General features: G+C 42.4%; 1 protein-coding gene across 4 annotated transcripts in view; it reads left to right on the top strand.

Moving 5' to 3' along the window:
- Window positions 1–331: 331 nt before the first annotated feature.
- LOC132958797 (nuclear factor 1 B-type-like) overlaps window positions 332–26859 on the top strand; it is a 64572-nt gene continuing 38044 nt past the window's right edge. For 3 of the 4 annotated variants that reach the window (XM_061031836.1, XM_061031839.1, XM_061031838.1), the window contains exons 1-2: window positions 1925–2203; window positions 4863–5394. In XM_061031836.1, coding sequence (XP_060887819.1) covers window positions 2177–2203; window positions 4863–5394 — 559 coding nt within the window. In that variant the 5' untranslated portion in view covers window positions 1925–2176. Of the gene's footprint in view, window positions 697–1924; window positions 2204–4862; window positions 5395–26859 lie in introns of those variants that run through there. The other variant, XM_061031837.1, reaches the window with a different exon arrangement.

Below are 26859 nucleotides of genomic sequence, written 5' to 3' on the forward strand. Positions count from 1 at the left end.
TGTGTCCTTTCATAAGGCTTAAAAATGAGCTGTTAATTATTTCATAATAAAGCAATTTTTCTAAACAATGCTTTGCTTTCTTTTAAACTGAACTTTGCAAAACATATATTAATTAAGCTGTTACCACCCCCATCACTAATACATATTTGATATGTTAATTGGTTTTCCATCACAGTTATGTATTATTAGGCCTGTAGGGTGAAGAAAAAATAACAAGCTTACTGTAAAGTAGTGTTTTATTTGGAAACGTGGAACCGGAAGTTGTGTTGCTTCAAAGTACATCAGACTTGATAGTCACTGCTGTGAGCCGGAGGGCGGCAGTCAGTCAGACAGTGAAAGTGAAGGCGGAGACCAACCCAGTGCCGAAAACTCAGCCTCTTCTGGATCACGTTCAACTTCACTGAACAGCCCCAAAAAACCGATCCAAAAAAAAGTAAGACTTGAAGAGGAAGAAAGACAAGAAAAAAAAGAGAAAAAACGCGACGTGCTCCAAACTTCTGTTCACCGCTATCTCAAAGAATTGTCTTCCGGTGTTGACTTTTTTTTTTTTTTTTTTTTCTTTTTTTGTTGCGAGCACTGCAAGAGCAAAAGCCCCTCCAAAGCACAAAGTTGAACGTGAGAAATGTGAAGCTACCGGCTTGTGTGTTTCAACCAGGCTCCAGGACTCTGTATTAATCCATGCAGTACAGTGCAATGGTACGTGAACGTGGATTATTATTCATTTCAAATGTTATGATAATACCATTTCTGATATTTATTTTATTTTGTGTTTCTGTCCTGTTCTGGTGGCGAGTGAGAAATGTGAAGTAGGTTAACTTAACGCGGACCACAACACTGGCACGGTCGGGCCAAAAAATTCTACTAAAACTTGGCACAGGTTCTCCAGCAGCCTATGTTAACTTCCCATTCCCCCTTAATTTGGCAAATGAACTCTATGTGGACTGTTGACAGCTCTGCGGGACACACAAACACACACCGCAGCATAAAGAAACAATGTTTCTCTTCCAGCACTTTCAGCATGTCAGATAATGTAAAGGCTTAGTCATGAGTGTTTATAACGCTGTGAAAAAATAAAGAGTGTCAAGGTAGAGGTAGAGTTTTCCAGCCCCTTTATTACATTTATTAAGATAAAACCCCCAACACAAACCTATTATTAAGATAGTTTTTCATGCAACCCTCTTGGCTAATTCTGCAGTTTATTAATGTCATTAATTAAAACCAGCTGGGGGACTTCCAAAAACCCTTAATTAAAAAAAAAAAAAAAAAATCTTTATCTCTCATCTCAGATCTTATCGTTATTTGAATTCTTATTTGAATTCTTGTCCCTATCTGTGTGTGCAAAACGACAAAAGCTCGAAAGTGTGGGTCCAATGTGTGTGAAAATGTGGGAACTGTAAAAGGGTGCCAGGTCTGCGGAGGGAAATTCTCCTTCTCCGCGTTGGAATACACCCGAGGCTTTGGTTCAAAGTCCCACGAAGTTAATAAAAAATCAGCTGGCTTGAAGGGGGGAAATGACTTGTATGCTGTGTTTTCAGATATAGCCGGGGAGGAGAAGAAGGTGTTGGATTGTTGATAGGGGCAGTGAGTGTGTGTGTGTGTGTGTGTGTGTGAGTCAAGGAGGAGGAGGAGTGTGACTGTGTAATTACGTGGGTGAAAAAAAAAAAAAAGAGAAAAAAGTTGGGTCTGATTTGCTGGAATCGCGCAGGGGACGAAGGTGCGCCGGTCGATTTCTTATCAACTTTGGTGAAAGCTGGGGTGAACATCACACACTCGGCGACCCTCTGAAGCTTCCCACAATGCTTTTATGAACAAGATATCACAGCAACGAGACGCGCAAAGAGCCCATGTTGCAGAGGAGTACGCAGCAGCAGCAGCAGCAGCAGCAGCAGCAGCAGCAGCCCTGTTCGCACCGGTTCTACGAGTAGACAATCTGCAAATGCTTATCGGCATGTCAACTTAGAGAAGAAGAAAAATCCGCTTATTCTCCCTTTTCTCCGCGGAGACGACAATCTTTGGATCGCAAATATTTGATGGATGTTCTTGGATAATCTGCTGTTGTTTTACGCGGAAAGCTGCTCCACAGTATTGCACGGTGCTCATCGGTCCAGGAATGGCGCGATAAAGTGAACAGAGGAATCAGTCCAAGTGCATTCACTGTCTTTGTAGCCGTCTCGTTATGTATTCTCCGATTTGTCTTACTCAGGTATTTGTGTCTTTTTTTTTTCCTTCCACACATTTAATGTGATTAGAATATTTTTGCATGAAATTGTATCATGGTTAAGGGGCTTGAAGTTCTCTGCGTGCGTCTGAACTGTCCACTTTCAGATCCACTTTAAAATTATTTCATTATTCGTATCAGCGATAAGGTTTTGCTTTGTAACAGTTGATATAACCATGGAGCTATTCAGAATTTTAGTTTTAGTTTAAAACGCGAGGGCTTGTGTCTCAGATTTTTTGGGTGATTATTACACCAGAATCTTAGATTTGAACAAAACTCGTAAAAAAAACCCAAAACATTTTAGATTTGTCTTGCAGTAACTGAAAAAAAGTTGCATGTGCCAATCTTTACGCATTCTTTGTGCGTAAAGTTATGCGTAAAGATTATTTTTAAGATAGCACCAAGATTGCCAACGTACTGTATCGGTGCACGTATGCGCATTTTCTCTTAGTTTTAATTAAGTTATTTGCCTCCTCCAATAACCTCAAACGCACTTCCCAGCCTTGCTTGGGTTGTGTTTGTATTTTTCCCCCCACGTGTTTATTTTGTATTTAAAGTAAAACCCCTATTCTTCGTGGTTTCAAAGTTGGAACAAGATAAAGCCACTTTCACTCTAAGAAGATCAAACGCATGATAAGGTTGATTCAGTGGTTGGACAGAGTAGCTGACTGTTTTGGCTGACTCAGTTTTACTGTTTATATTTTACTTGGCATAAGTAAGTGATTGACTGAGATGTGGTTTAGTTTGTACTTAAGAGGATTGTGCTTTTATGGCCCCAGCTGAAGTGCACAGCATAGGCCTTGGCCAAGTCATTTATCTTTACAGCATTTGGCTTTAGCCTGCTTGCAAAAAATTAACAGAATATTTAAAGTGTTTTTGAAAAGGAAATCTGAGGTGAAAGGATTTTTAGAAACAGTTGCTGCCGTGCAAATGTACAAACATTTATTGCTTACTTTTGTCAGTTTAATTAGCTTCACTAAGTGAGGAGGTGACATTTAAATGAGCTCTAAATTATTATTCTTTACCTCTTAAAAAGAATACGGATAGGTTTAGTATTCATAGTAAAATAATTCACCTGAAAAATGTGTAGAGGACAAAAAGTTAATTCCTACTCTATAACAAATGATTACATTTTGACATCACTTCTCTGGAGCAGAGTTTTATTGGCCCAAAAGTGCCGACCAGAAATGTGGCTTCTCAGCGGCAGGCACAGATAGGGAGTGGATTTCTGTGGTTTCCTACAGCCCGCCTGCCCCGCTGCTTACAAAAAGCACAATATGTGGTTTAACTCTTCAGAAGCCCGCTCTGAAAGGGGGCTGCTTATACTTATTCAATTTGACATTTTTAAGAGTTTAAACAAAAGATAAGTTAATGTTTCCATCCACTCGCTACTGCTGAAATTCCTGATGAGTCCTAAATCTCTCCCCGTCCTGTACTTTCATTCCCCTACAGAGAATAAGCGTAAAAAAAAAGATTTATTCTATTTGCCTTTAGGCCTGTTAACTACCAAGTTGCTGAACACATTTTGGTATTAAGAATTTTGATTAAGGCTTCAGAAATTCATTTAAATTCTAAATTAAAAGTTTTCATTTTTGACTCTTATATTCAGTGAATTTTTACGTGTTTTTCTTCAAAGACTGTTGACGAAGGATGCAACAACATCATCATGAATACAACAGATAAACCCAATGAAACATGAAATTAGTGTTGAAAATATTCCAGCTAATATTATTCTAAGTGTCTGATAATTTATCATAAAAATAGGCTTCAACATACAATTTTTTTCTCATTACAAAGTTGTGGACATTTTTGAAAAGTTGCCCAGGCTTTTCCCATCACAAACATCCTCAGGTTTTTGGAATGAAGCTGGACGAGTTAACTTCAACACTTGACAGTGATTTGGCATGAACTGTGAATCGAGTCCTCACTCAACCTTTTCAAATACCTTTCATTCAGTCGCTGCATTTAATAAACCGCCATCCTGCTCTGCTTGTGTTCTTTTATGCATTTCGAACATTGCGGCCTGTATGACAGGCTTTTTTTTTTTTTTTTTTTTTTTTTTTCACATGCTCGTAAAAACAACAATCTCAACATCCTTTATTTCCTGACTTGGCCGTGAAGTTTATGTTTATCCTCCGCCATTTGTGAACATGGGATGAGCTGAAACTGCAATGCGGGCAGTTTGATAAGAGAAGTGTAACTGTGTGGGACGCATGCCCCCTGCAGCAGCAGCAGCAGCAGCACAGGAGTCCCAGTCAGAGCATGCTCGGGAAAAGAGAGCAGAGACGCGAGTCCTTTCAGTCTCCAGACTCGTTGCTATTGTAGTGCTGGTAGTTGTTCTAAACAGTGGAATATCCTTTTCATACCTGCAGTACTCCCAGATGCATCTAGGATGGTAAAACCAGTGTTGCAATGTGAAGAGAAACTTCTTGAATTTAAGTTGTTGAAACTTCAAACAAGATGTTGTGTCTCTGATTATGTGGATTTGTTTATTTGTGGTCTGACTTCCCTTCTGCCTCAGATTAGTAGCTGACTAAACTCATATTTCTTGTCCATGCTTGATGTCAAGAGCTTCTGCTGACAATCCTCTCTTTTTTTTCTCTCTCTCTCTTTTCCTTGTCTCTGTGTTCTCTGGACGCTCCAGGATGAATTTCATCCCTTCATAGAGGCGCTTCTTCCACACGTCCGTGCCATCGCCTACACATGGTTCAACCTCCAGGCCAGAAAACGCAAGTACTTCAAGAAGCACGAGAAGCGGATGTCCAAGGACGAGGAGCGCGCGGTGAAGGATGAGCTTTTGGGTGAGAAGCCCGAGGTGAAGCAGAAATGGGCATCCAGGCTGCTGGCCAAGCTGCGTAAGGACATTCGGCAGGAGTACCGGGAGGACTTTGTCCTCAGTGTGACGGGGAAGAAGCACCCGTGCTGCGTGCTCTCCAACCCGGACCAGAAGGGCAAGATCCGCCGGATCGACTGTTTGCGGCAGGCCGACAAAGTCTGGCGTCTGGACCTGGTGATGGTCATCCTCTTCAAAGGCATCCCTCTGGAAAGTACAGACGGCGAACGCCTCGTCAAGTCTCCACTTTGCGCCAACCCCGCACTTTGTGTCCAGCCTCACCATATTACAGTATCGGTCAAGGAGCTGGACTTGTTTCTAGCGTACTATGTCCAGGACCAAGGTAGGTTGAGCTCTTCTTTGTGTGTTTGTTACTCTGTGTTTGAGCTAACTCACATGTGTGAATGACGGCTTGGAGAGGTCAAGGGTCACATGTAATATTTTTTGGCAGTCTTTAGTGAGACTGGCTGAAATGACACTACATTCCACCGATAAAGAAACAAAAGAAAAGCAATAATCTATTCAGTATATAAGCAGCATACATTTGTATCATAGATGGCTCATAACTAAACAAAAAGACAAAATGAAACAGAGGACACGTCTTATACGTTCCTTCTGCTCTGCTACAATCGAGCAGCAGCTTTTAATCATGTTCACTCATTATTCACTTACTGGTATTTGGACAGGGCTTTTTTTTCTCATACAAACTCAACCACACAGGCTGTACAACAACACACACTGTGCAACTATCTATTTCTCTGGATATTTTGTAGTGACATTTGTTGAAAGTTACCGACTGATTACATAAAAAATATACAGATTCTATCAGTAGTTACTCATGCCAACTTCCAGTAACACAGGAGCCCCTTATTGAATCCCGTATTCCTCAGGTTTATGTGTTAATACTCAGCTTATTTGTTAATTCTTGTCCTTACTTTATTGAGAATAAATCATGCCTCCATTTATAATGTAGCGTTGTGTACATTTTTGATTTAAAAAAAAAAAAGAAGCTAATTTGACTGACATTTATATTTTGAGAATATATTTCCACTATTAAAAAAAGTTACACTTAAAAAAGGGTGACATTACTGTTTCGCAGGCAATGCTAAAATGTAGGCGTATATTCAATAATTATTATTTGCAATACATTTTATATATTTTTATTAGTAAATATGAGATATGGTTTCTGTTATAAATCCTGCGTGATGTTTGATTGTTTTTGTGCTAAAATAGAAAACCTCGCCTCTGATTCTTTTGTGCTGAAAAGCTGGTTTCTTTATCATTGTGTAGTGTTTCAGTGAGGAGTCAATCATTTCAACTCTGTTTTCAAAATGTTTTAGGGCCCGTTTCAACACACCGTCTTGAATGGAATTTTTAAGCACATTTTCTTCTGGGAATTATCTATTATTATTATTATTATTCTTTATTTTTCTGTTATGGTAAAACCAAAAGGATGAGACAAACTGATGAGCACTGGGATTTAGGATCGTGTCCCAGACGAACAAATGAAGCCAAAAACGTATCGCTGGAAGTTTGTTTTCACAATGCCGTTCTGCGGTTTCTGTCCTGTTTTCTTTACTGTAAAATGTCTGAAACACATTCAGATATTTCACCCTCCTTTCTGAAGACAGAATCATCACTTTTAAATCTGATATTATGCACTTAAGTCAAGGAGAAGGAAACAGTAACAAAAAACAGACAAATGCACAAGTTGAATGTTCAAATTGATTAAAACAAATTACTAATCAGTGCTAATTTCTATTCTCATGTGGACACACATATCTCAGAATTTTAGGCTCACATCTGTAAAAACTCTAAGTCATGTTTTTGGTGTCATTAGTGAAATTCTATATTTGTAATTCAGTCATTCGTGCCTGTCTCAGCTTTGATCCTCCTCCCTTTATCCGTTGAAACCATAGGAATCCCCCCTATAGTATTCCCTCTTGAAATTCCCCTGTATTAAATCTATTGCAGCAGCACCAAATACCCATCAATACTTTGCTACTGAGGGAGAAACGGTGCTATAGCTAGCTCATTATCATCAAACCCTGAGCGCCATTTTGTGTTTGATAAGTGCCAGGGACAGCAGAAGGCACAGCACACAGACAATAATGGTTGCCACTGGCATCGGGGTTGGCATCAGACCCCCTTTTGTGTCTTTTGTAGGATGCCACCGCTTCTCTAGTTTGCATCTGCTGCATTTTAACTGTTCAGCACCAAGTTGAGAACGGCTCTTTAGTGCTTTTTTCCCCCCCGTGATATTCACCATTTAGATGATAAGTTAGACTTTGAACCGTACATAATGGATGTTTTTTAACCCGCTTCTTTAAAAAAAAAAAAAAAAAAAAAAAGTGTTGTAGTGAATGAGAAAATATTTGGCAAGAAGATGAATTTAGTGTTTGAAATACATTTGAACATAATGTTCTCTTTCTTATGAAAGTTGAATTCAGTTGAATTCAATTCGCAATGCGGATCAGAGCGATTATTAACCGTTGTCCTCAAGTTTCAGTGAGATGAAACTTTGGCAAAAACAAAATGGCATTCTTTCACCGGGATCACAGAGACTGCCATGCTTTTTCCCCCACTACTGTTTTTGCAAGCTTAAGCATCTTTTTCTTTTCTTCAAGTAACCAAGCGGTGCCCGCTTGCAGACAATGCAGCCATATTGTGGTAGCGTGTGGTGCACCGCCATTTTGTTTCGCTCGGTGCCAGGGAGGCAGGCAAATCACCAGTAATGGTTGTTAGAGGTTTGGAGGTTGGCATCAAACCCTCTTTGTCTGCTTGCAGCATGCCTTTGATTCGTTGGTTGGCATCCGCAATGCAGTGGGCACGTTGGAAAGTTTTTTGACAGTGGCAGAATGGAAGCCGCTGCCTTTGTTCTGCTGCAACTGCACGAAACAAACAAACATACAATCAAACGCAAAGAAACTAGCAAACGATTCCCCTCTTGCACAAAATCTGCTTTGTTTTTTGTACAAACTGCTGGGAAATACGGGTTCAGAATGTTCTTTTAATTGAGTCCTGTTACCTGGCTTGTTTCTGCTGAGTGTGTAGTCAGACGACATGGAATATGTTGTTTTTTTCCTGAACAGTAATTATTAAAAAAATATTTTCTGTGGCAAAAATCCATAAGTTCAGAGTGTATTTGTTTTCAATTGTGGTGTGTCGCTGCCTGAGAAAGGTCGGCGGGTTGGCAGCGAGTGTGCAGGGTGAATTTAGAGAGGGCACTCAGCCCCCTTGTTCTGGGGCACAGACGCGTTTAGCCAGGCAGGGCTGTAGCACCCATGTGCATGCCCAGATGAATGCCCGCTGGGAAATAGGCTGGGAGGGAGGGGGGGGTGGTGGTGCTGGGAGTGGGGGTTGTGGTATCCATTGTGCCAACTGGCAAGCCGTGTTCTATACAGGCCCCAGCTTCTCTCTCGCTCTCTCGCTCTCTCTCTCTCTCTCTCTCTCTCCCGCTGTTGTTTTACTCCAATGTGCTGTTTTATCGTCATCTGATTAAACAAGGATTGCATCTCTGTCTTTTTTCTTGAAATCATTGCTTCTCCCCTTCTGGATCCATATTTTGCATATCCAGTTTGACAGCTTGATGGAATAGTTTGTAACAAGGCATGCAGATAATAGTCATGTTAGGACATGTTAGAGTACTCAAGGCCTCGTTTGTATTTGGTTTTGTTAAGCTGCTCATTACTATTGTATTCAGTGAAAGTTCTCATCTCTGCTTATGCATGTAGGTCTATTCATATATAGATACGTACATACAATTCTGCAGTAAATGGAAAGTTTAAAATAAATATTTTGACATGATATTTGATTATGCTACAAAACAATCAAATTGTAAAATTCTGAGAAACTTAAAACAATGTATGGAAATTATCTGTTTGAGATTTTTTGTTTTAAATCCCTCACCTTTCTCTCCTATAATGATTTGTAACTAAAGTGTGTTTTTTTTAAAAGGAGTGTTCATAAAAATGAGAAATTGCTCCAAAAGGTTTTGAGCATTTTGAAAGTTGTCAGTCGAGTTGTTTATAACCAATGACAGAATGTCATGTGTTAGGGTCGTCAAGGTCAAGAAGCTTTCCCATTATTCTGGTGCTGGATGTTAACAGCCATAAAACATCATTACCTTGACTCCCCCCCCCCCCCTCCCCCCCTTCAGTAACGCAGCCGTCATGATAGCTCGTTCAAATGCATGGATTACCTCTGAATACATGCTGCCATGTTAATGGAGACCTTGTTTTACGAGCGCCTGACTTAACCTTTGCCCCGGGGTCGTGACCCTTGCTAAGGGATGTGGCAGGGTGTCCTCTGAAGTTTAATTGAGCAAAACAGATCAGTGAAAATGCGTCGTTTGCAGGGCCTGGGGCACGTGGAGGAGGAACACTTTTTGCCTGGGGGGGGGGTTGTGGTCAGAAGGGGAGGCGGCAGCGCTGAACATAAGCCCCCCTTGTTGACCTCTTCAATCGGGGTCAAACTGCGGCAGTCTAAGGATCACTGGTGGTCCTTTGGCAACTGTTTGTCTCTACTCCCCCTCCACTGCTTCTGGTCTTGCTGGTGGTCCCTTGCTTCACTGGTCTAAGTGATGGGGAGTAGGTACCACTGACTCCCCCTTTCAAATCCCTCCATCCCTGCCTCAAGACCGGCCACTGCCTGCTCGCCATGCTGCGTTTGGTAGCTGTTTGCATCTTGTTTTACGCCTGGCTGCCTTCAAGGCTTTGGTCAGGCGGCCAGTGCGGAGGCCTGACCTTCTGGGTCACAGTGGAGGTCTGTGACTAAGCACAACATCCATCCCTCCCTCCTCTTCATCCCCTTATCCTCCTCTACCATCAGGAATCACCCCTGTGGCACACTGCCCAGCCAAATGACTCGCTCACTCCTTCTCTCTCCCAGTCTCTTGTCTTTTTCTCGGCCCTGGCTTTGCCTCAAGACCGGGACTCCAACCATGACAGCTGTCCCAGGCCCAGGCACTTGGCCAGAGAAGGGGTGGCTGGGTTCATGCCAGAAGTGCGAAACAAAAGTTGTTGCAAGCAGACAGCGTTAAGGACACTACTGCTTGTGTTCCTTTTTTCTTTTTTGGTTTTAATCAGATGCACATTCAGACGTCCAAGTTGTTCAGCTCCTTTTCCTGCAGAAATTATTTTGGAAAAAGACTCAGGAGTGGTTGTTTTGTAAGTAGAGCTGGGGTTTATTTTTGGGCATGAATTTTAACAGTGAACAAAATCAGTAAGATCGTAAAAAACACAAATCCTGGGAAAAACCCTAACCGTTGACTCCAGAGCCATATAGAAAATCTCTTCAGATTGAACCGCACAACCCTGTGCTTAGCTTCCATTCTGGCTTCCTTATTAGTATGCAATAGAGCCTGCGGTGTCTGGCTACCTCTCTCTCAGAGCCATAACCTATCGAACACATTCGCTCAATCTAATCCACTTAGAACTCCCTCCCAGCTTCACCGCTTGCCTTATTGATTTCCGCTTCCCACTAAATGTCTTCCCGATCCTTTTTCTTTTAACCCCGGAGCTATTTATGTTTCGCAGTGTTCTGTCTTTCTTTGGTTTCTTGCTTTAGACTTGCTTTATTTTTTTTTATCCCATCTTCCTTTTTTTCTTTCTTGCTTTCTTTCTTCCTAAATTTCTTCACTCCCTATCCGGGAGCTTTGCCTGTTTGTGATCTCCATCTGACTTTCCTCTGCCTTCCTTCTCATCCTGGTCTTTCTCAAACACAAACCAGTGTGCAGTGCAGCCAGGTTGCCTGGCTCAGTATGAAGCTTGTGTTATTAGCAGCAGGGTTTTGCTCGAGCAAATACCTCAAGGCTTAAACAGGCCATGTTACCTCCTTAGCCCTCTTTTGTGTGCCATGTGTACATAAATCTCCATGGAAACAAGGCAACTCGGAGCAGAAGCCACTGAGAAATGTGGACGCCTTCTTTCTCCAAAAAATTTACAACTCCCTCTTTTCCTCTTTAACAGCGTGTTTAATGTGCTTGAGTCACAGTTATTGCTGTTGCATCCTTCAAAAAAAAACTTGGACGAGGCCTTTCATTGGCATTTTAAGGCAATTTAAAGTCTATTTTTGTGTGTTTCAGCTCAGTTTTGCATTCGTGGCTTCACTTGCTTAAGGACTGCAGTTTGAGTCATTAGTCGATGGTTAAGATCTCAGCTTCCCCACACTTTCCCAGGCTTTCAGGGAGGACCCCAAATGCATTTCAAATCCCCCCGAGGCCACTTGACTGGAGGACCGGCACCTCCCACTTCTCCCGGATAGATCCCCCCCCCCCCCACCCCCCATACCCTGTCTGCCGGTCCTCCCAAATGAAGACAAATGGGTACATTCACCCCTGTCCCAGGCACTACACTGCACCTCACTGTCCTTTCTTACAAAGCAGACCCTCCCTATGCCATAAGTTTCACCATCCAATTGCTGCCCATCTCTTCCTTATCATCCTACTAGTACAGAACTTGTTGTCCCATCTGCCTGGTCATGTTAGACTGTTTGACATTTAGTAATGAGAAGAGTAAGAACATTGGGAGAGGATAAACCAAAGCCTCAAATCGGGAATTCAGGTAACAATTTGCTCTAGCTCGCATTATTTCCAGTCAACTAGGAGAAAAGACCCCTTAAGTTCCAGACTTTTATGCAAAAGCCAGTCCCCTTTGCTCAGGAAGGAGTCTTTTGAACAGCCAATGAAGAGAAGAAAAAACTGGAAGTAGGTGGGGTGAGATGGGGAACTTCAGGCAGGGACAGACAATCAGAGTGGTTGCCCAGGAGACACTAACTTCTCTGTGCAGCACCCCCCTCCCAGCCTCACCCCATCAAAGTCTTTTCAGTCCAGACAGGGCCGATCAGTGGCCCAGAGTGATGGTTGTCTCTTCTTTTGTCTGGCAGTACAGTACATCCCATCACTGTGACGGCTCGACAAGACCTGAGCAGGACTGAAAAAAAAAAAAAAAAAAAAAAGACCCCGCCATCACAGCGCTGTGCAAAATGTTCTTTTGGGTGGGCAGGTTGCTGTTTGGGGTGGGGAGAGAATCCCCAGAGGATTTCTTTCTAATGTCAGTGCAGCGGGTCAAAGAGGGGATATGGTGTCTGGGGCTTGGGAATGGCCTGCTTGGGACGGATTCATCAGCGCCCCATTGAGTTGTCAAGGCTCGCCAAAGAGCTTCAACTCCTCCTTCACATATGTCAGGTTGACTTCTCAAAAAGCTCACAATTTTAGAAACCAAGTCTTGATAAATAGTAGAAGCCACATGTAGTAAACAATACATCCCCCTTTATGTTTTTTTTATTAAACGATACAGTAAGGACATTTACAGAACCATTAAAAAATGTCTGGAGTGAAGGAGGAAAACAAGTTATTTCTTGCAACGACATAAAAAAGCAGTCTCAGGGCTGTATGTAATGAAAGTCAGTCTGATAGAGAAAATGACAGTAGGGAAGGAAATACTTCACCTTCAGGTGGAACTACTTCAAAAACGGACATCTCAAGATCGATCAACAAACAGTGCTACATTTTTTATACGCGCACTTCCTTTATTGAGGCAAGTAGATCTGGTTTTCACACTGCATTTTTAGATCACATCAATAATAAGTTAGTAAACCGATGCAGTTTGAGAAGAATCATGCACATTTTCTTCATATTTACTTTCAAGACTTCTTCATGAATATGTGAACTGTTACCTCAAGCGTGGAATAAACACAACATGATGCACAACCAGCAATTTACATCAGTAGCTAACAATATGTGAATTTTAGTCGAATAAAAAGCACATCATTTTTTTTTTTTTTTTTTTAGATAATATCATTTTGGGCACTGTGCATCTATTTGTGTTGGACATAAGCTTGGCCAATACTGTAGGAGCATGCTGTACTTACAGTAATTGGTTAATAAGGCCTGTTATTTTTGAGAGTGAAGTACTGGTCTATTTATTTCAAGTGCTCCAAGTACATACTCAAATGGTCCTGCTGTCCTAACTTGTAAAAGGCTAAGAAAAGCCTTCCAAATTTTTACATGCAAACACAAAAATGCACTCGTGAGGACACATGTTTAAACTCATGCATCCTTAAACATGTGCATGCAGAACACCGTGAACCCATTACCTGCACAAATCAGATTATCGCTCGCCTGCACCTCATCTCAAAAGACTACCTTTAGATTCAATGAGCCGCAACTTCTCAATAACAACAGTGCCCTAGCATCTGTCGGGCAGAAATTGAAAGTGAGAGCTCTTTAAAGGCTTGTTCCGGATTTACCAAGTCAAGATTGTAATTAGGCCTCCAACATGTGCTCAGACCAACAACCCGCAATTACACTGCGGAATCTTACCAAAAAATAACTCTACTTTAACATCCCTCTTTTAAACCTCATGTTTTAGCCGACTTTACCGAGGCAATTTTGCTTACAAGAGAGCATGAGGCTGCAACGGTCCCTGATGTTTTATCCTTCTAGAGCCCCCCTGATGCCTGTTTAATAAAACACAGACCTTCTAATTAGAGATTTATGATGTAATAGCTGATTTCTTTCAATGTTAAGACAGATTTTTTTCGCAACCGTTGGACTGCATAGGTTTTAGAGCAGTTAAAACAATGACCCTAGCTGCCCTACAGGTGGCTGAATGAGTAACACTCAAACACATTGTCTCATATGGGACCCCAGCTGAGTCTGTTTGGTGTTTCCAAGAACATCTTTATCTGCTCATGCATTTTTTTGGTTCACAAACTATTAGTCGCACACCAGACATTTTTTTTTCTCCCCTTTTTCTGTAAAACCTCTGGCTGTAACTTGCGTTGCCATGTGTGTCTTGTTAAGGGCAGTTATGACAAATGGCAGCAGCTGTACAAACTAATCTCTCTGTAGCTTTCACACATGGCGCCCAATTAACAATGGACCACTGTGGGGCCCTAATCCACGGTGCAGCCATCCTCTGGTCCTGCTCGCTCAGCCAACTGCCCCAGGAGACTCTTCTCCTCTGCTCTCCTGTAAGCCAGCCGGCAACTTCATTCAGATAGTAGGTGGTGGACACTGTAAGGACCGAGACACAGTAGCCATCTTGTTTGTTTCCAATATGGGAATCCTGGTTCCTGATGCTAAAGAGCTTTGGTTTAATTAGACACTTCAGAGTTCTCGGGATTGAGTTGCTGCCCTCAAAGAACATTATATATCTGCTGGCTATACGTATGGTATACTAGTTTGAACACAGACGCTCGCACACACATGAACTCACATGTATTTAGCTCGTATGCGTTGATTAAAACGCACGCAAGCAGCTGCAGTTGATAGATTTAGCGAAGTGTTTGCTGATCTTGTGGGTGGGAGCTGTGTTTGGATGTGTGTGCATTTGTGATATAGCTCTCCTGTCAGTGGGCATAGTTCCAGTAGTTGTATGATGATAAACTTCTGCTTCTCTGGGCCTCAGATAGCTGAATGCACTGTGTAATGCACTTAAAGTGTGGCGGGAGAGTGCTTTACAGGGCAATCTTAAAGGATAGTATAGTAAAAACTCAGGGGATGTGAGCCCACACACTGCTTTTTTTTTTTTTTTTTTTTTTCATTTTGGATTTATTCCAACACTGCTACTCACATGCACATATCCAATAATATTCATCCCTTTTGCCAGGAAAAGTTTCAGGACATGGAGTCTTTCTCTATCCAAGAGAACATCAGCAGAGTTTTACATTATCTTGCTTCAGTTTCTTTGGTTTAATAATCACCAAACCTGAATTACTGCAACGTTCAAGTCGTCACTTGGATAAACACCAGCATGAACAGTTGTTTCCTCATTTTCTTCCCTCTGATGCAAAAAAATAAAAAAAAAGCCACAAACAGGAGCTTGAGACTCAAAAGGAGAGTGCTGAAGGGTCGATGGCCATCAGGAAAACGATGGCGGCCCTTGCCAAATCTATGACATGAATGAAACAAATGGATGAAGGAAAATGAAAATGGTTGGGGTGTGATCTCTGGCAGGCAGCGCAAAAACCTTTGCCAACTGTTATGAATGGGAAACCGCTGCTGAGCTATTGAAAAAAAAAAAAAAAGAAGAAAGATTTCTGTTTTTTCATCCTACTTCCAAGAATAATTAACCGCGCGCAAGCCTTCTGGTGGGTGTGGAGAAAACCACAAGACACTTGACCAACATTACACAGCAAACGTGGACAGTGAATCATAGAGAGCGGAAAATAATCTAAAAAAAAAAAAAAGAAGCCTTTTGAGGAGACGATGTTGAGTTCTTTGTTACTGAAAGCTCTGAATAAAGGTCAGTTAAAACCAAAAAGTAAATAATATGAAGAGATGTTTCTCTAAAGCTTTATATGATTCAAAATAATTTAAATCTAGGTAAGTGCTTGTATAATTCCCTAAAAACTATCACCCACACTCACTCACATTGTATTTAGGCATGAACACACTTTGAACTCTTAACTTAATCCCCTCGCGGGGTGTTTGGTGACAGGGCTTAAGGAATCTGCAGGGATCATGTACTGTACTGTACTCTAGTGCTTACGTGTTTAGCTGATTAATCAATTATTCAATCAACAAAGAGTTATTTTAGTTCACTTTTAATCATCAGTTGTCATTTAACAATAAAAAAAAAAAAATCAGCTTTCAGCTTGTCAGATTCTCTTAACTTCATAAATAGAATGTGTTTGCCTTTAAGCTTTAAATCAGATAGAAATATGAAGCGTTGATAAAGAAATGGTTTTTTTAAGCCATAGTGAACTGTAATTAGATGACCCGACGGAAAGAGCAGAATGGGGGCCAGATGTATGTTTATATATAGGACCTGACAAGGGTACAAGGCAGGAGACCGGGCAGAGGCGTTGCATATCACATGCACCCTATCACGTACACCACATCCCGTAGTGATAAGGACTGAATGTACTGTAGGTAAAGCAAAGAAAAGAACAACTGTCGATGATGCATGTTGGCTCGCTTCATCATAGTAAAGGGTTTAATGCAGAAAGGAGCTGCAGAGGCTGATTGCAAAAAGTGAGAAGGTATGATTTTATAAGATTTGTTTTAAATTGGTTTTCAGTATTGTACGTTTGTAAGTGAATGCCGGGTTTCCTTGCAGTGTTCCTTGTCACTTAGGGGCCTTTGGTTACAGACTTTATTTTAAGCCATTATCAATTTGCCCCTGTACCCGAGAACAACATTGTTTTTGTTTTACCGTTAAACCTTTTTTTAATCGGCATCTTGTATGCCACGAACGTCATCCCAGGCTGACAAAGCGTGCTCTGTTTAGAGGCAAACGCCTGAAACAAAAAGTGGTTTCCCCATTATGGCAATCAAAGCAATGTTATCAACGATCAACATATTCTCACCCAGATACAGAGAGGAGAAGAATGCCCCATTGACTGATACTGCCTGCGAGGCTGGTTGCGCTGATCTCCTGAAGAAAAGACCAGTGTCGCTGGTGGAACCCAGACTCCCCCCAATCTGCCTCCCCACTCTTTGCCTTCTTCCCTCTCTATATGTCTCAATACTTTGGGGATCCTTGAAGGGGGGAGCTGAAGAAGGCTCTGTCTGTGAGTGTGTATTGTTGAGGGGCTGCCGGGCGACTCCATCCCATGCTGGTGGGGTGGGTGGGGGGTGGGTGGGGGGGGGGGCTGAAAAGACGGAGCCGTCACCTGCCAGACTGCTGGAATGTTAATGCCGTGGCTCTGATAATTGGATTTTGTACACACCGTCTGTGAGGAACGTCCAGCAACTTTCCCCCTCTTATTGTTCGACCCAACCCCGGACCCTCAATGGGGCTTGGCTGTGTTTATACAAGCACTCACGTCTCAATAAAGACTGTTTACAATGTGTGTGTGCGTGTGTGAGTGTGTGTGGATTTGGACTTCTGATTCATGGCGCATTTGTGTGTAATAGGGAGATTGAAAGAGAATCAGATCATCAAGATTTGGCAAATATTGAAGACATTAAGAGATTTGTAAGGTCTTAAATTGGGATTTTACAGGAGTGTTGCAGTAAGATTTTGTAAACACATAGATTAGAGGGTTTTCACAGTGGGAAATTTGAACGTCAAATTTTCGGTCTCTTTCTCTTCGTTCCAAGCACACTCGTTCCCTGCTTACATGTTCTGAGCGTCATGCAGAGTCAAAGGTAGGCACACCCACTTTGAGGTCAAAGGTGTAGAGGAAGCACTCCCGATTGGCGGAGCATGTCCGAGGCGTACATGATCTGGGATCATTAGGGAAGTTATGGCTCTTGTTTGCGTTGTGGGGGAGCCTGGAATCGGGCCGGGAGCTGTGACGCACTGGTTTCCCTCTCCCTGGCCTCCCGTGCTATTTCCACCAGGCTGCAGCGGCTTGAGCTGGTTAAATGTCTCGGCTGCACTGACCTAAATTCTTCATATTCACCTCAGAAGACCCTTGCCTTATCCAACTATTTTTTTTTTCCATCCCTATAGTGTTCCTATGCAATGAGCATTCACTTTGTTTGTATATAAAAGTCCCTTCCTGTACATAAGGAAGCTACTTTTGAAAAAAAAAAGAAAATAACTTACCCTAGTCCCAGTTGTAATCCCTCCGAGCAGAACTGTGGGGAAACAATGACAGAGGTTTTTCTTTTGGCAGAGAGACTTGTTGTGGTTAGATAAACAGACTCTAATTGCATTTAATCTGTGTTAAAATAAGGCATTTGGAACAATTACTTTGGTATGTTTACCAAACAGCTGTTGTGTGGATCTTTTTTTCGGATGAAATGGATTTGGCTCACCTTGCTGGTTAGTGTGAAAAGAAGATAGGCGCTACATTAACTTATGCATGGGTTTGTATTCAGGCTTCAGCTGTTAAGGCGTAAAAATCTATTTAGTTTGGGTACAGTTTTATTAAAGCTTAATAGCTTTGGTTAGGGTATCAGATTTCCATTTGGTAGTACTGTTGAACATTGTGAAGAATCTAAAAGCATTACCTCCAAAAGAACATATTTTGATTGCAATATTCTTCCCCAAAAAATGTTTAATTGAAGTGTAGCCATGAGCTTTGTGCTAAAGGACGTCACGTTTTCTAAAGGGCAAAAATGCATTATGAATTAAACATTTCATGTAAATTTTTGTTTTTGCAATGGGAACAAAAGTCAAAACAAAAAATCTCACACACACCCGGGTATGAGTAATTATAATGGGTCACTAAACTGTGTTTGTAGGGAAGCTTTACAGACAGTTCAAATCATGTACACAGGAGCTCTGACTATTTATCCACCGTCTTGCTCTTTTCCCTTTAACCTGGCAGTAGTGTGCTGTTGCATAAACAATGGTCTGGGCAGCCACCTTTGGGCTATTGTAGCCTTCCACGTGGGTTGAACTCTGGCCAAGTGGATGTTGTTGCATGAGACGGCCCTGCAGCCAAACACACGAGCCAACCAGAGGCCTCTGTTCCAGGAGGCGAGCACTCACTGGACGACACCCGAGGATAGTGGTGTTTGACAGCACTTGGATCATAAAGGGGGAACCAGACTTTGAAATGAATACAGAGGGATAAATTGGACACAGCGTAAAAAAAAAAAAAAAAAGTGACACATTCCCTACAAATGTCACAACCGGGGATGTAACACTTGTGTCTGTGTGATTCGACACGCTGCGTGTGTTTAGTATTCATAATGAGGTGTTGCAAAATGCATGCTCCTTGCATATCTTGCTTGACTCACCCACCACCTGTATAAACAAGAGTACTATTGCGAAACAGTTCCAGGGAACGACTCTTCCTGGGCTTGTTGTCAGAATGAGGTCAGCGAACACTACTCTTTCCTCTTCTTCTCTCTGCCTCTACTAACTGACTGTATTAGTTGTACTTCGAACTCATAGGAGAATTAGGGCCGCCAGATCAACCTGAAGTCAACTGTATCCATGCAGTCACTGTGTGTGTTATGTTAGGTGGTTGGGCCTAGTTAACTTAGTCAACAATGGAATAGCAACGAATAGATTTTTCAGTATCCCATGGGTTGTATTAATTGCATGTATGGGATTACTTTTAATCATGTTTAAAAACTAATATTGAACTGCAAAGGAAATTCGAATGAAAGCAGCCTAGTGCACCTCAAGTAGAAACAGGCAGAAGGCGCCTGTGCAAAAATGAAATTGTTATAGCGATACGGTTATTGACTTTGGAGACTCCTGAAACACCGTTTGAGCTACTTATTTTCTTTTTGTTGGTAACAGAGATGTAGGGTCTGCTCTATCTGAATTCTCACAGCATGACATCATTTGACCCCCCCCCCCCCCTCCGACGATCATTTTACACCATCACGGCACAAAAGCATGCTTAGAGACGTAAGAGGAGTGCACATGTATCGTATGATTGAAGTTGTGGAAGCACCTAATCGCGCCTCTCCAGCCTAACGCCGTGCTCCCAGAGGCTCTGCTGGTGGAGCGCGTCGTGTCTGGAACCCTGTAACAGGATCTACAGAGAGGAGCTCAAAATGGGCGCTTTGTGTCCCAAGATTTGTCCAGACACATGCTGATAAGGAAATCCAACAAGGACGAGTCGAAGGAGGTGCCTCTGTGACTTGAGCAAATAACCTTTAATCTATGTCATGCAGTCAGATAGGGGCAGTAGCAGAAGCAGTAGCCACAAAGTCAATAATGGCATAGTGGTGATGTAAGTGAAATAAAGACAAGGAGTCAATGTGGTCATTCCTATGACTGGTTAAAAAGTTTAAATTTCACAGTAAACTCTGTTTTAGAAACTGGTAAACGGTAAAGTGAAGGCTAGCCCGACTTTCCCCCCATACGCTCACACAAGCCATTTTTGTCAGGTGTCATGTTCAGGTGGCTAAAATGTTTTTTATCCTGTCAAAAGGCGGAGTCCTCTCTTTGCAAACCCTTTTAACCAATCGTTGTTCTCCACAGCTTCCTGATTGATCAGCAATTGCAAAGGCAAATAGATAGTGACGGAATCTGAAGTAATCTGAAGGTTTTGGTTGTTTGCCAACGTTGGCTGTGTTACTGTCCTTTTGGTGGCTATAGTTATCAAACATGTGGTTTTCTTACTTTACTTGCTTGCACTGTGAACACGGTGAATAAGTGACATTTTTGTCATTTGGTCGAGGGACGTCATACGGTTTCAACGGGACCTTTTGAAAGCTTTTTCATCATGAACACAACCAGTGGATGGACTTGGACCTGGGGGCCTTTTTGGGGATAGCAGGAGCGTTAGTACACCACCACCACCACCTTCAACTTGCATGTCTTATTGATTCAAACGTTGCTAATAGGAAAGAAGAACTATTTGGTTTATTCCACACTCTTTGGCAACTACTGATTGCGGCAGTAGCCCCGACAGAGCAGAATTCTCATGGCAGCCATAACAAGACCCATACACTCCTCCCAATAACTGTGGCCTGCCCCCAGGCTGTGTGTGTCTCCCTCTGCCCACATTTCCCTACACGGCCTTACAACCAACAAACAGGGGGGACAGGACCAGATCGCTACACGGACCATATGTGTCGGCACACCACGAAACGCTGAAGCCATTACTTGGCCCGCTCTAGTGAAATTGAAAGCAGGAGCCAGTAACAGCAGCAGCAATAGCTAGTTTTGGCTGAGTGTTTGGGGGCAGAGTTGGGAAAGCCCAGTCAGATGGTACTGCTCATGCTGACTTGTTGACGGCAGCAGGCTGCAGACGGCTGATGTCTTGTTGTCATAGCGCCAGCTCCTCCCTCTCATGACCTCCCAGCAGTGACGTTCTTTCTGTTTTAAGTTTACAAATGTGTCTGCATGTGTATGTGATTATTGCGTCCTGCCAATAGATGCCTGAAAACTGCCTTTTTGTTGTAGTTGTATTTTGATCATTTAAAAGCTGCATTTATTAAACTGTACATCATATTTTTGCCGACATTTAATACAAAGCATTTTCTTCCTTAAAGAATTACCTTTTAAAACCAGACATTCCCACACTTTCAGATTTTATTACATGTGCTGAAAACATGTACTTAGGCAGCCCCGCCTCATGTTCATATGATATTAATGATGAAACATTCGTTCCAAACCACGATGTCTCTGTGCACTGGAGCACTACTCTTGCTCTGGGCATTTTAAAAAGGAACGGTAAGAACGGTATCGTCTTGGTGTTGGCTAGGTGCCCCCCGGTATCCAGCTTTCCAACAAACCTTCATGCTGTATGTCTTGCAGGAACAGTATGCATCTAATGCATTAGTTCAGGGTATTGTGTTACATGCAGCATACATCATGCTTTGTGATTGTTGGTAATTTATTTGCGAGACACGATGATTTGTGGGAAGTATTGCAAAATTCAAGAAAAAAACATTTTCTCATGTGAAAGATGCTGCACTTGTGAACGTGATTTTGTTAGTGATTTATTGAATTAGAGAAGTTATGCCTTAACTTCAACAGGCTTTTCTTTGTGCTCAAATATGTTTGACTGTGTTTGTCTTCTATTATCAACCTAAGTCCTTTAGGCTGAGGCGTAAACGGAGGCTCACTCACTAAACTTGGCCTGTTTGGTGCCTTTGCTTTTGGCTATCTTCTCAAGCAAGTTTAAGAAAACCCTTCACTTTCACACTGATGCCTGTACAGTTGGATCACATTTTTGTTTTCTCTTGTGAGCTCTTTATTTATTTCTCTATTAGGGCCTATGGCGGCTGGTGGGTGTTCATAGGATAAGGGCTCATGTTGGAGACTTATCTTCAAGCTCGCGTCTGTCATCTGCTGCTGCAGACAGAGTGCTCTTTCATTCGCCCCAGTGAAAGAGGGTTCACAGAGATTTAAGGGCCAGCATTGTTTGTGCTCTGCGATGCTTAATCACTTTTGATTGGACACCATATTAAAACTTGGGCCCTGGATGGGAGAGAGACTCTTGGTCTAAAACAAGTACCCGCCATCCACAAAAAAGGAGCGCCGCCGCCTCACAGGGCGGATGATGGAGACAAAGAAACGCTGACAGAGTTAAGCCAAAAGATGAAGGAGATGAGGACGGATGAGAATGACATTCTTAAGCAGGGTGGTAGTTAGCACCTAAGTAACAATAGTGTAGGCTATGTGTGACACTGAAATAATTCATTCATCTTTGTTCTTCCACCAAACAAAAATGCATCCAGTATACTGTAAAAACTCAGCGTATAGACTTAAAGGTTCTTCAGATTTGCAGACTTGAATCTGAGCACGGGGAGTAAGATGGCGGCTTATTCCTAAAGCACTTCACTTTCCCACACACCCCCCTTGCACTCCATTTCACTGCGGCACTGATTACACATAGTGTTTACATATTCCATAGAGCACTGTGACAGAGATAAACCTCTCCTGATGCTTATCCCCTGGCCACAATGTGGAAACCACTAAGATATAATGTAAACCAAACGTCGCAGCTGCCCTTTCATGTCTCAAGTACCAGTTCTGCGTGCTGAGCGAGAATTTTGAGAGCTTGCCTCTAAGTAGCGTCGGTTAAATTGAAGTTCAAACCGTCATGCGTTTTCACTTTAACAACACCGGCAAGTGCACGTTCACTTTTTTCAAATGGTAGCACAGTGAGGGGTGGTACGACTGCTGAAGAGAATGACCTCAGATTTGGATGATTTTTCAGTATTACACATGTTCAGTCCTTGCTCTAATAATTGACTGTGGAAAGTTGGGAGTGAATATTTGTGGCAAGGGACAGGCCTTTGATATGAAATGTGATTAATGAACGCACAGCAGCAGAAGAGGGGAACGTTCCCCATAAAGTAGGTTGTGGGATTCTACAGAGGGGTGCGCTCGGGAAAGCGAATTGGCATCACCGCTCTCCTGTGGCTGCAAGTTTGGCTGTCACTCTCGTCCTGCACACTGCGGTTTGTGCATGTTATCACTCTTGAGGTCCTTGGCAGTAAATGTGTCACAGAGAAATTGCAGTGGCCTAAAAAAAAAAAAACGTGTCTGTGCACTTCTCATCGTCTTGCATTGGAATGATTTCAGCCCTGCTCTCAGAGAAGACGGCTTTTTACCCTCCGCCATTCAGTGTAAACGTTTGCAACTTGTCCCTCATTGACTTAAATGCACTCCATGGCCTTTACAGTTAGAGTCGGCTCTATAGGGTCCTCGACACTCTTTGCATAGCACCTGCACCACACCCTTATTTTATGAAGCGCTGATGAGAGCGGGGGCTTGCCGCAGGGCTACTGCTCAGCATACATCACCTGCTATCAGGATACACAATACACACACACACACACACACACACACACTGTCATACTCTCACAGTTGAGTTTACAGAACACGCTGTACTACTGTTGTCAAGGTTAACTAAGGGAAATGAGGTTGCAATCTTTATTAATGAGAAGAGCTGCGTTAAGTTTGTAACCTGCCTCAGAGCCTCTTGGCTGGATCAACTTCAGAGTCATAAACTTCACAGAAAGTCTTAAACTAAACTACATCCTTTAACTTCAGTACTTTATTAATAAATATGCAAATGTGATTTGTCATTTACTGTAACTATTCAGACGTCTTTACAGCTTTGACTGGCTTGTTTTTCCCTCTGCTCTGCATTGACTCCAAGTTGCCTCCATAAATCTAAAACTAATCCATCAAGTGCGAGTTCATCCCTCTTAATTTGTTTGCCCGCTTTACATCCACAAAGATGTTCTCCAGTGACATCTAAGTCATCACGTTTACAACCCCGAGTGGCTTCTAATACTCCGATTGATTCTCTTCTGTAGCCGCTTTGATGCGCTCCTTATTATGTTCCACTGGGCCATTTTTCCCTTCCTCCTCTTGTTTACGAAAGAGACTTGATAAGGCTTTCAGTGTCGCAGAGCTGAACTTGCAGTCGGCTAAGTGGCAACTTGGACAAAATTGAGGCGTACTTTAATCAAGACACGAGAATGACCCACTTCATCTTATACTCATTTTTTTTTTTGGAAAATGAACTGAGATCGAGTGTGAAGAATGTTTTTTTGTCCTTTAATGAGCTTATACCAAAGTTATATCTGTGCATTGAAGTAAGCTGTGTTCACATAATTCCTCCGCGGCTTTTTACTTTCACATACACTGGAAGTCTTTTTCCATCACATTGAAGCGCTTTGCTTTGCTGTTTGTACGAAAGCTGGACTAATCTGTTGTAAAGCACAGAAGTGGCCTTTTTTACGAGGTGCTAATGGCCTGCTAATTCTTGGGGAAAGGAGAAGTGACCAATTCCTTTGGCTGAGTGTTTACTACCCATTGGCCTTTGACCCTTTTCTGTCAAGGTTAAGTCAGATCCAAGTTGTTGTTCCTGCAATGTTTACATTCCCCCGACAAGTGGGTTTGGCAGTCCCACATGCTTTGTACCATCACATAAGCAATCACTGTGCATTACAATGATTAACAGTTGTAAAGCTGATTCATGACAAAGAGGGAGGAAACATAAAAAAAAGACATATCAGATCTTTTGGGAATCAGCCAAAGATAACTATTCAAGTTTTGATTATAAATCTATAGAAAATATTTGAGCAGTTTTACATAAAAATATATATATATATAAATAAATAGTCCTTACATTTTGTGTGGGCCTCATTTTATATTCAATGCTTATCATCTCTGCAAACTTTGTCCTGAAGGGTAACAGATATCAGCACCTCTCTGACACATACAGACATCATAAACGTTGTATTTGTGTTTACTCTACTAGACTCTGCTGATTGTAAAGTAAAGGCTTTGTGTGAAGCTGTATCATATCTAAAGATAACTATCCATATCATTTAATTAGCAAATACCCTGTCCTCCCCTTTTTTTCAAGCTTACTTCTTCAGATGTATTTACTGGGCCTTGTTGTCTTTATGGTTTCCTCTGGCTAAAACGTGCGTGAATAGCGGTGCATAAAACGAGAGGTGATCCAGGGAACTCGTTACAATGTGCGCCGCTCTGGCTGCCGCTTCCTACCTTTGTGTGGTCGAGGGCTCAGGGGTGCGGCAGCGGATACATGGCCCAGGTCCCGGCGCAGCTCCGAGGAGGGAAGGAAACGTGGTGTCAGAGGCCGTCGCTCGCTCTGCTTCTGTTATCTGAGCAGCAGAATCTCACAGCACGACTTAAGTGACAGTCGGAGACTTAATGTGTGGGGATACTTTTAACATGACGTCCAAAAATGTTATGTCACGCTTTCTAAATTATGAAACGTGTTTAAACATTTATTGCGTTCTGAAAATAAAACATTTCCAATGTGAAAGCAGCGCAAAAAGCAAGTCCAGTTGAAACCTTGTTGCGTGAGGACTGCTGCTGCATGGTTTCTTTCTTTCTCCTGCTCCTCTCCGCACAGGCCTCTCCTGTAACCTTGAGAGAAGCCCGCGCAGGCCCCAAGTTCAACGAGTGCATGAGGCATATTTTCGCTGAGCGTGCTTGGACCGCCCCACTAAACCCCTCGACCCCCCCCCCCCCCCCCCCCCCCCCCTCCTCACCATACATACAGCTTTTTTTTCACTCCCCTCCTCCTAAAGAGGACTCCCTGTAGGCCTTGCCTTTTATAGCGCCTGCAGAGGAAATACATTATGTGTAAAAAGAATTCCATATGGTGTCATACGATCTGTGTAATTCTCTCTCAATTGATAAAAAAAAAAAAAAAAGTCACCTTGTATGCACAATTCTGTCCTTTGTGAATCTTTAGTACTATATGTTCTACCATGAGGCATTTGGTCAGCTTTTTTTCCAACCAGATACAAACAACTTCTCTTAAATAACACTGTAATGTACTGTAAAACAATATACTGCATAATGGTTTCACATTAGCTTGTTTGCCTGGCATTGATGTCTTAACTAATAATTAAAAAAAAATAAAAACAAGCAGTTCAACCAACTTAAGAAGGACAAGCTGATAATAACTGATCACTTCCTTCTTGCTTGATAAATACCTGGAAGTCGGTTGTATACAGTTTTGGAGTTTCTGGAGGTGTGGCCGACATCAGCTGTAGTAGCTTACAGTGAGGCCACCCGCCCTGGCTGAGGGGGTAGAGTCTGTGGCAGTCCTACTGGTAGGCTGTTCCAGGTAAGCCCTGCCAAGTTCAAGTGGCTTGGACCAAGCCCCGCACCGCAAATGGGAAGTGTCTCTGCAGGGCTGCCAACCTTATGAGAGCTGTGATTGCAACAAGCCCGTCGTGCCGTCAGTGTAAGCAAAGTGATAGTGTTTTCTACTCACACTCTCAAGTAGGCCCTCAGGAAAAAAAAAACTTTGGCATGTCGAGATGTATATATGTAGAATCTTGCCACAAGGGGGATTATAGAGTCGACTGCAGAATTATCCCTTTGAATTTCCCACAAGTTCCCATAATGCAACACTGCGTAGCATCGGGAGATTATGTTTTATGGATTTGGACTGATTCTCCGCTAAAATGAAACCTCTGAAAACCATGTCCTTTCTGATTTAATAATGTGAAGCATTTAGGGTCACTCTTCTTTTGGCATGAAGACATGAAGTGCTGACACCTGAAGGGAAACAATCAAGACATGTGACAACATTGTTCATGTAAACATTGTTCATGGCTCAATTCAAAGAGTTTAAATGACACATCAGTGCACGGGGTTGTGAATGCATATAGTGTTGTGTCTAAAGCCAGTGTTGTGGGAGGCAGTTGGACATCTTAGAAGAACAGGGGACTTAAGTCTTGTCAAAAGCAAACAGGTGCTACCTTTTATAGATAGTCGCGCGTAATCCAAAGACACATTACTTAAGCCTTCCCGAACCTAACTTCGGCCGATCAGGAACTACGTCTCTCAACATCCTACTGCAACCCTATTTGCCCTCTAACCCATCCACAATCTCTGTGAATGAACTTTTGGCATCCCAGATGAAGTGAAAACAACATGTTTGAGTGAGTGGAAAGCGAGGTCTGTGGGAGCTGGCTGTGAGGCGGGTG

The sequence above is a fragment of the Labrus mixtus genome, chromosome 23 (assembly GCF_963584025.1).
Source record: "Labrus mixtus chromosome 23, fLabMix1.1, whole genome shotgun sequence".
In the NCBI taxonomy this organism is placed as follows: domain Eukaryota; kingdom Metazoa; phylum Chordata; class Actinopteri; order Labriformes; family Labridae; genus Labrus; species Labrus mixtus.